This window comes from Podarcis muralis, chromosome 2 (genome assembly GCF_964188315.1).
Source record: "Podarcis muralis chromosome 2, rPodMur119.hap1.1, whole genome shotgun sequence".
NCBI classification, from domain to species: domain Eukaryota; kingdom Metazoa; phylum Chordata; class Lepidosauria; order Squamata; family Lacertidae; genus Podarcis; species Podarcis muralis.
Window position 1 is genome coordinate 14,111,620 of NC_135656.1, and position 9,974 is coordinate 14,121,593.

General features: G+C 48.7%; 2 protein-coding genes across 2 annotated transcripts; both read right to left on the reverse strand.

The window, feature by feature from the left end:
* APOF (apolipoprotein F) lies at window positions 1–5,926 on the reverse strand. Its single transcript, XM_077923906.1, has 2 exons — window positions 5,784–5,926; window positions 1–2,939 (listed from the first exon to the last, which is right to left on the reverse strand). The coding sequence occupies exon 2, from the start codon at window positions 2,929–2,931 to the stop codon at window positions 1,825–1,827; it is 1,107 nt and encodes a 368-aa protein (XP_077780032.1). The 5' UTR covers window positions 2,932–2,939; window positions 5,784–5,926; the 3' UTR covers window positions 1–1,824.
* An 884-nt stretch (window positions 5,927–6,810) lies between these two features.
* LOC114586548 (apolipoprotein F-like) lies at window positions 6,811–9,469 on the reverse strand. Its single transcript, XM_028710160.2, has one exon. It carries the CDS (start codon window positions 9,190–9,192, stop codon window positions 8,086–8,088), a length of 1,107 nt encoding a protein of 368 aa, XP_028565993.2. The 5' UTR covers window positions 9,193–9,469; the 3' UTR covers window positions 6,811–8,085.
* Window positions 9,470–9,974: the final 505 nt, after the last annotated feature.

A 9,974-nucleotide genomic window follows, 5' to 3' on the forward strand; every position in this document is an offset into this window, starting at 1 on the left:
TTCATCTATAGGCGACCTTCGACCGTTTATTTCCAATTCTTATATATTTGCATAACTGCACACCCACCCACTGCATTTGCCGAGGGTGACATTTGACCAGAAATGGGAGCGATGACATTGGCCTTCTCCAAACCACAATCGAAATTATCGTGGCGGCGCATCATTCTGATGGCAATTCCCACACGCTTTGAGTGCAGGCGATGCTGGACGGCTGAAGGGTGGAAGAAGCGTGTTGCAGGAAGCAAGCACCGCATTTCCAGATTGCAAATGTTATCAAACGCCTGTTCTAAATGGGTAGAATAAGCACAAAGATTTGCAATTACAGTATTTTTGCAGGGAACGAGGAAAAGGAAACAAGCAAATGTGGGAGGGAGGGAGAAAGCTTGCGAGAAGGGACTGCATTATGAGATGCAAGGCAGACAAGAAGAAATGAAGGAGGAAATCAATACGAAACAAATGTATCTGGTGCTCAAAAAATCTGCTCGGGCATTAATGCCAACCCCTCCTAAGCGTCTCCATAAGACCCACTGCAAGATGCAAAACGTCTATGCCCAAATACTAGATACAGTGATACCTTGGTTCTCAAACGCCTTGGTACTCAAACAACTTGGAACCCAAACACTGCAAACCCAGAAGTAAGGGTTCCAGTTTGCAAACTTTTTTCGGAAGCCGAACATGCTCCGTTTTGAGTGCCACACTTCCATTTTGAGTGTTACACTGAGGTCTGTCTGTTTTTGCTATTTATTTTGCGTTTTTGTTTCTGCGGCTCTTTTTTGTTTTCTTTTTGTGACTGTGTGGAGCCCAGTTCAGCTACTGATTGATTGATTGATTGATTGATTGTGTGACTGCAGTACATTGATTATTGCTTTAATTTTATGGATCAGTGATCTCGTCAGATAGTAAAATCCATGTTAAATTGCTGTTTCAGGGGTTGTGTTTAAAAGTCTGGAACGGATGAATCCATTTTGCATTACTTTCTATGGGAAAGCGCGCCTTGGTTTTGGAACGCTTTGGTTTTGGAACAGACTTCTAGAATGGATTAAGTCTGAGAACCAAGGTACCACAGTATGCCCAAAGCATATTGGAATTAAAAAAAAAAAGGTTTTATATATATAATAAGTGTTCATAAATGTACCAACCAAGCATGTACATAGATATGTGGACCACATGTCTGGAGCAGCACAGGAAGACCGCCCTGAAACCATTTTGACTCCCAAACTGACCAAATGTTTTCTCTGCAAGGAGGGAGGGGGTGAAGGAACCTTCCCAATGTCTCAGGAATTGGGTAAGCACCATCTCAAAGGAATGGCCAGACTACCAGGAAAGGCAATCAGATAAGGCATTACTGGCAGACAGGAAAAACAACAACATTCAAATTTCTGTTGTAGACCCCCTTTTCTGTGATGTAGGTGTGATGTTTGTGGGGGGTGGTATTGGGTTACACCCCTTCTGTGATGTATGTATGATGTATGGAGGGGTGGTCCTGAGCTCCAGGGCAGGGAATTTAAAATGTCTTTATAAGGGCAGGCACACCTTGGTTCTGGGTCCTCCTCCTTTCCTGCCTGTGAGGGGAGCACCCTGTTGCAACACTTCAATAAAGATCAGGCTTACTAGCTGCCTTGCTTCTCAATATTCTCTGTTATTTTCTCCTACCGATGGAGAACCTGCAAAGGACTCTATAAGGGCTCTTGTGACCCCATAAGGGAATAAGGGCAGATTTTGTTTATTACAATATCTAGTACGCAAATGCCACAAATAACAGACTGAGCATACAATTTTATAGCAAGAAACGCTTGATTGAGAAGAGAAAACGCTTTGTTGCAACTAGATGACGATGACGGAGCCTGTGTGATTGGAGGGGACAGGATAAGGCTCTTGCTTCTCTCGGAAGTAGCGTATCAAAGAATGCACACCGCTTCGGACTGCCGGCTTTAGAGCTGCAGAAATCCCCATTCCCCAAACGCTGCCTGCCCCACCTGTCACTGCGAGCAGTGTATCCTGGCTGACATCTACAAGGGTATCTATACCGCGTTCCTCTGCCAGCTCCTTGCAGTCCTTGGCCGCGAAGTAAATGGTGGTTCCGAGGTTGTAGGCGGTGCTGACTCCAGGAATCCAGTTCACGACTGCATGGACTTTTTGCTCCGTCTCACTAGTACAGTTGTCTGGGGTGGAACGTCGCCCTCTTGCAGGCCCGTGGCACTTGCGGAGCCAGGTGTAGGCGCCACGCTGGGGCAAGAGATAGCTACCCTCTCGTGCCACCACATGGAACAAACTGCTGCCATTAGAGGACACTCCGGCACAAGAATCCCGTAGGCGGTAACAGGCTCTGGAAGCCATCCCAAAGCCCCGGTAGACTCTGTATTCTTTGCCGTGCAGGAAGGATCCGTTCACCGGCACCAGATCCTGGCAGTGCCGGACCGGTGTTTGCGCCTGCAGGTTCAAGAAGAATCTCAAGGCAGCGCTGCTCTTCCTCTGACCAGGGGAACGAGTGGTGTTCAGAGTCCCGGCCATCGCAAACAGGAGGTCATCTGTATCTGTCTGTCCCAACTCCTTGTAGAGGTGCAGGATGAGGGTCTCCGCATGCCAGCTACAGCCTGCCCTTTGCAAGGCCAGCGCTATTGCAGCTCGGATGAGGGTCTGGGAGAGCTCAGGCACATCAGCAAAACCGTCCAGGGCTTCAGGCATCAAGTCCTCGCAGGAAACCCCCTTTTGGGGCAAATGGGGGGATTTGGGGGAGATGGAGCTCAGGAAAATGTGGAGAGGAACTGAGGTGGAGTCAGAGGTCAATGGGTGGTCTTCAGAAGCCTTATGCCTGGGATTTGCCATGGGCAGCGAGCGCCCTTCCGATCCATGGCATAGGAGCAGGAAGCCAAAGAAAGTCAAGAAGGCCTTGGGAGGTAGCGAGGGCTGATACATGTTGGACAGATTCATTGGAAGTCCTGTTGAAAGGAGGAAACTGAGAAACATCTGGCTCTCATATTTTCATGAGATGATCTAGGGGCCCTCAGCTCCAAAGTTCTTTGGATCAAGTTCCAGGGGCACAGGAATACCACACCTTTAATTAACATAGCTTTAAATCACATTAAGGTAAAGGTACCCCTGCCCGTACGGGCCAGTCTTGCCAGACTCTAGGGTTGTGCGCTCATCTCACTCTATAGGCCGGGAGCCAGCGCTGTCCGAAGACACTTCCGGGTCACGTGGCCAGCGTGACAAGCTGCATCTGGCAAGCCAGCGCAGCACACGGAAATGCCGTTTATCTTCCCGCTAGTAAGCGGTCCCTATTTATCTACTTGCACCCAGGAGTGCTTTCGAACTGCTAGGTTGGCAGGCGCTGGGACCGAACAATGGGAGCGCACCCCGCCGCGGGGATTCGAACCGCCGACCTTTCGATCGGCAAGCCCTAGGCGCTGAGGCTTTTACCCACAGCGCCACCCACGTAAAACACATTAGCTGTGGCTTATTAAGGCTGCTGGGAGCTGCAGGTCTGCGGCAGGTACGCTACAGTACAGGGAGCCAGTGTGGTGTAGTGGTTAAGAGCGGTGGACTCGTAATCTGGTGAACCGGGTTCACTTCCCTGCTCGTCCACATGCAGCTGCTGGGTGACCTTGGGCTAGTCACACTTCTATGAAGTCTCTCAGCCTCACTCACCTCACAGAGTGTTTGTTGTGGGGGAGGAAGGGAAAGGAGAATGTTAGCCCCTTTGAGACTCCTTAGGGTAGTGATATCAAATCCAAACTACTCTACTCTACTACAGTTCTGTGGGAAAAGTCACATGCTTTAAAAGTCTGATACGGATGGGGACCAAGAGCTGCCCCTGGGCACCAGAAGTGCTTCCTCCCTTCATCAGGAACACATTGTTTGGCTGAAAGAAGGCGGTTTTAAGAACAGGAGGCTGGAACCCTTTCTCCCAGTGGCAGCTCACCCACCCACCCACTTGCTTGTCATTTTTCATTTGCTACTCTTTCCAAGACTGAAAGCAGCAGAATGTTTTCAGAAGGGGAGAAGGCAGGAAAAAACAGCTTGCCTATCATCTGCCTCCTGGGAAAACAGAGCAGAGGAAAATCAGGGAAAGGGAGCTGGTGGCTGCCCAGATGTTGTTGAAACTCCCAACTTCCATCAGCCCCAGCTGCCGTGGCCAGTGGAACTGTAGTCCAGCACCAGTTGCTCCATCCTTGGTGCAAACCTTCAATACCCAGAACCAGAAACAGTGGGGGAGGGAGAGAATGAATAAAGGAGCATTTAGGGGGAAATGCTTTTATGGGCTCATCCGTGTTTTGTGCCTAGATTGCACAGGTCCCAGCAGATTTCTCCTTGCCCTGCCCCTTTCCACAGGGAAAACTGCTCTTTGCCTCTCAATCGGAGCAAACGTCAATCCAGAGAAAACCTGAAATGCCATTTGATCCAATTAAGGCAGGCCTCCAGATGGTTTGGGACTACAACTCCCACCATCCCTGACCACTGGTCCTGTTAGCTAGGGATGATGGGAGTTGTAGTCCCAAAACATCTGGAGGGCCGAGTTTGCCTATGCCTGAATGAAGGGGTAAAGAGCCTTTTTTTTTCCTGGGGGAAAGAGGCAGTGGATGAGCGCTAACATCTAAAGGGAACATGCTCCACAGGTCAGAGTCCCATATGGAGCTGTCTTAGCTGGCTTAAAACAAACAAATGTGAGACAGGCAGCTCCATCACAAACAGAAGGCTAAGCCGAAGGACAGAAGATACTTTCCACTGTGTGTGGTGTTTAAGAAGCAAATCAAGACACTTCAAGCCCATTGGAGGACTCTCTCACAAATGTCAGTTAAAACTGCTCAAGGCTTGACCGCGTCATAATAAAATTGGTTTCCAACCCAGGGTTGTTCCAGACCTTTCCCACTTCAAGTGGGGGGGTTCTTCCACGTTGAGCTTTCCAAGGGTGGGAAAACCTCACATTTAAAAGAGGGAAAGGTTCGGGAGAACACTGGGGCATTAATGGGGAGGGAGGCTGGTTCAAATCCACATTTTCCTCCAATGTGGACAAGCTCTCCATAAGCCACGACTTTCTGCTACACTGCCAAGTTCATTTGCACAAGGAACCTTCACAGGTCTGATCAATATATATATATATATATATATATATATATATATATATATATATATATATAAATAATTTATTTATACCCCGCCCCGCTGGGGAAACCCAGCCACTCTGGGCAGCTTTCAACAAAATATTAAAATACAAAACCTATTAAACATTAAAAGCTTCCCTAAACAGGGCTGCCTTCAGATGTCTTCTAAAAGTCTGGTAGTTGTTTTTCTCTTTGACATCTGATTGGAGGGCGTTCCACAGGGCGGGCGCCACTACCGAGAAGGCCCTGTGCCTGGCTCCCTGTAACTTGGCTTCTCGCATTGAGGGAACCGCCAGAAGGCCCTCGGTGCTGGACCTCAGTGCCCGGGCAGAACGATGGAGGTGGAGACGCTCCTTCAGGTATTCTGGGCCGAGGCTGTTTAGGGCTTTAAAGGTCAGCACCAACACTTTGAATTGTGCTCGGAAACGTACTGGGAGCCAATGTAGGTCTTTCAAGACCATGTTTGATATTGGGCTCCTTTGGGAGAAAGGGTGGAATGGAAATGAAATAAAGGAATGCAATGCAATGTCAGGTGCTGATCCTATCCGCCTAGCACTCTGTCCTGCTACCTTGTCTCCAGAATGAAACCCTGGTTTGCTCCTCTGCAAGTGCCGTAAAACCTTTCCCCCCACGCCAGCCTTTTCCCACCCACTCGCCTGCCACTAGGAAGGAGCAGCTTACCTTTTTTGCAGAGGAGGCACAAGCGTATAGAGAACTTAGGTGGGAATCCAGAGCCTTTTGCCCCAGTGTTATAGATCTCTACCCTGGTTGGTCAGTCTTATCAGCAGACCTCATTGCAACACACGGCTTCACTATCAAGTTCTGGCATCTTTGCGCGGGTCACTGTCAACTAATCCCCCCCCCCCCCCGATGTAGCATTCCCTGCGTTGATTCAGCAGCTTATTTTAGTAGGGATTCCTGAGAACAGAACACAGGGGAAGTCCTTTGCAACCGACACAAGCAAAGAGCTGGAGCTATGTCCTTTTAAAGGTAAAGGTAAAGGGACCCCTGACCATTAGGTCCAGTCGTGACCAACTCTGGGGTTGCGGCGCTCATCTCACTTTATTGGCCGAGGGAGCCGGCGTACAGCTTCCAGGTCATGTGGCCAGCATGACTAAGCCGCTTCTGGCAAATCAGAGCAGTGCATGGAAACGCCATTTACCTTCCTGCCGGAGCGGTACCTATTTATCTACTTGCACTTTGACGTGCTTTCGAACTGCTAGGTTGGCAGGAGCAGGGACCAAACAACGGGAGCTCACCCCGTCGTGGGGATTCGAACCGCCGACCTTCTGATCGGCAAGTCCTAGGCTCTGTGGTTTAACCCACAGCGCCACACGCGTAAGCCACTCCTTGCCATCAAGGGCACTATGGATGACAGATAGATCCAGGCATATCCTCAAGCTTTGCATCTGCTCCTTCAGATGGTGTTCATAAGTGGCCCACCTATAAATCACTTATAAACACCATCTCCAACTCCTCGAAAGATTCCATCAATGGCGTATCCGAATTTTTTTACACATCATTTGGGAAGACAGGCCAGTGTACTGGAAGAAGCAAAGATCAGCAGTAGAAATGATTCTTCAACATCAACTTTGTTGGACTGGTCATGTTGTGCGGATGCCTGATTATCGTCTTCCAAAGGAAGTACTCTGTTCCGAACTTAAAAATGGAAAGTGTAATGCTGGTGATCAACAAAATAAAATTTTATTTTTTATTTTTTTCTGTTTTATTAAATTTGCTTAGTAACATAACATTATTATATATATTCTATAAAACAAAGAATACGGAACAAAATTCATTCATACTACAATGGCTAACTACATAACGTCAACAAAAGAGATTTAAAGACAAGGCAAATCTTTAAAAATGTAGTATAAGCACCGACAACTGGGAAACACTGGCCTGTGAGCGCTCCAATTGGACAACAGCCTTTTCCAAAGGTGTCATGGACTTTGAGGACGAACTTTGGACGTTGAAGCTCAAATTCAGGACGCAAGGGAGAAATGTGCTAAGAGGAAGGCATGCTTGGCAAACCCTCACTATGATCCACTCCTGCCCGGAAACCTATGTCGCCACTGTGGAAGGACGTGTGGATCCAGAATTGGCCTCCAGAGTCATTTACGGACTCACTGCTAAAACCGTGTTCATGGAAGACAATCTTACTCGGATACGAGGGATTGCCAAAGAAAAAGAAGCACCTTCAGAAGAATTGCAACCCCATCCAGAACAGGTAACTTGACTGTTTCCCAGACCACCCACCCAAATAGCATCTTGCTTTCCTAAAATTCAAGCACAATTTATTAGCCTCAACCAGTAAAACCAATGCACTCAGACACTGATCCAGAGCATTCACAGTCAAGTCTCTTTCGATTCAGATGTTTTCGAGAATTATTGTTTAATATTATGATTAAAAACCTTTTAATCTTAATAGTCCAATTTTTAGACCTTGTTCATCTTAATACAAGTGAGTTTCAAAAGTTATACTAACTTAAAAGTATATATACAAAGCTTAAAAGACGAGCATCAAATCTTTTTTAATAATCAAAGTCCTCTTTCTGTCTTGGATTCTACATCGACTAAATTAACCTAAATAGTTCAATAGTTTAGTTTGCCAGTCTTCTTCATCTTCTTTGCCGGAGGCTTCTTCCTTCTCTAGGGATGGCTGGTCTTGGCCTGGCATCCACTCTCAAGCACAGGAGCAAAGTCTTTTATTCAATAAGTCCAATAATTCCTGTACAACTCAATATCATAACTTCAGGTTTTTTTAAAACAACAATCATTTTCCACATTGCTTTCAGATATGTCTTATCCCAGGCCTTTCTAATGATTTCAAAACCAGCACTTTGAATTAGCACTTCTAGCAGACAAAAGCAAGCAAATAAGGATCCTCTGTTTCCGCCACCCCAAAAAACATCTGTGTTCTCTAGGCGATGGAGAGTTCACGAGAGTCGCTTCATCTGGGCTAGGGACAGTTATGGAGCAGCTAGAAGGTGGTGACTGGACCGGAGTAGTTGGAAGGGACAGGAAAAGGGTGCATCTCCTCTCTCAAATACCTCAGCATGGCACGCACCGCCGTCTTCAAGCCTGGCTTTAGCCCTGCATAAATCCCCATGCCAAGAACGCCGCTGGCCCCTCCAGTCGCAAAGAGCAGAAAATCATGGCCTATGTCTATGGCGCAGCTCATAGCACGCTGATGCGCCAGTTCCATGCAGTTCAGCTTTGCAAAGTACACACTGGTGGCCAAGCTGTACAAGGCACCGACCCAAGGAATCCAGTCCAGGATAAGGTAGATTTTCTCCTCGGTCTCATTGTCGCAGTACTCCGTGGTGGAACGGCGGCCTCTTCCAAGCCTGCGGCACTGGTGGAGCCAGGAGGTGGCGCCATGGCGGGGCAGGAAGTAGCTGCCCTTTCTTTCCACCACGTAGAAGCTGCTGCTGTCGCTGGAGGCCACTCCGGCACAGGAATCCCCTAGGCGGTGGCAGGCTTTGGAAGCCGCCGGAAAACCCCGGTAGACTTTGTGTGCCTTGCCGTACAGGAGGGATCCGTTCACCGGCAACAGACCTCGGCAGTGATGGACTGGCGTTTGCGCAAGCTGGTCCAAGTTGAATTGCAAGGCGACGCTGCTCTTCCTCGGACCGGGGGAATGAGTGGTGTTCAGAGTCCCGGCCATCGCAAACAGGAGGTCGTCCGAATCTACCTGTCCTAGCGCCTCGTAGAGGTGCAAGACGAGGGTTTCCGCATGCTGGCTACAGCCAGCCCTTTGCAGGGCCAGCACCAATGCGGCTCGGATGAGGGTCTGGGAGAGCTCAGGCACATCAGCAAAACCGTCCAGGGCTTCAGGCATCAAGTCCTCACAGGAAACCCCTTTTTGGGGCAACTGGGGGGATTGGGGGGAGATGGAGCTCAGGAAGATGCGGAGAGGAACTGAGGTTGAGTCAGAGGTCAGTGAGTGGTCTTCAGAAGCCTTCTCCCTGGGATTCGCCATGGACAGCAAGTGCACTTCTGATTCATGGCATAGGAGCAGGAAGCCGACGAAAGTCAAGAAGGCCTTGGGAGGCAGCGAGGGCAGGTACATGTTGGATAGATTCATTGGAAGCCCTGTTGAAAGGAGGAGACAGAAGAAGATCTAGCTCTTACTTGGGAATCTGTATGGAGGAGTGTGACATTGGGTAGGTAAAAAGGTAAAGGTAAAGTCCAGTCAAAGGCGACTATGGGGTTGTGGCGCTCATCTCACTTTTCAGGCTGAGGGAGCCGGTGTTTGTCCACAGACAGCTTTTATGGGTCACGTGGCCAGCAGGACTAAACCACTTCTGGCGCAACGGAACACCGTGATAAAAACCAGAGCACACGGAAACGCTGTTTACCTTCCCGCCACAGCGGTACCTATTTATCTACTTGCACTGGTATGCTTTCAAACTGTTAGATTGGCAGGAGCTGGCATAGAGCAACAGGAGTTCACTCCGTTACGGGGATTCGAACCGCCAACCTTCTGATCGGGAAGCCCAAGAGGCTCAGTGGTTTAGACTGACTGGGGACTGCCGACTTGTAAGTACATGAACTAGGGTTGATAAGAGACCCCTATTCCCCTCAGAGTTACCGGAGTAACTCTGGGAAGAGGAACGGACTCTTAAACCACTCTGTAAACTATAGTTCTGGAAGGGGAATAGGGGTCTTCCAGCACCCTCAACAAACTACATCTCCCAGGATTCTTCAGGGGAAGCCATCACTGTTTAAAGCAGTTATCATCGTGCTTTTGATGAATGCTGGGACTGTGCCCTCGCAGCAGTGGCAGCAGCCAGAGTTAAGTCTGCATGCGAGGGTGTTAGGAGTTTGTGTTTGCTCAAGTCAGAGTGGCTTCCTAAAAAAACCTCT

Coding starts and splice junctions, on each gene's coding strand:
- LOC114586548 (XM_028710160.2), bottom strand. CDS start 9,192: ATGAATCTATCCAACATGTACCTGCCCTCGCTGCCTCCCAAGGCCTTC.
- APOF (XM_077923906.1), bottom strand. CDS start 2,931: ATGAATCTGTCCAACATGTATCAGCCCTCGCTACCTCCCAAGGCCTTC.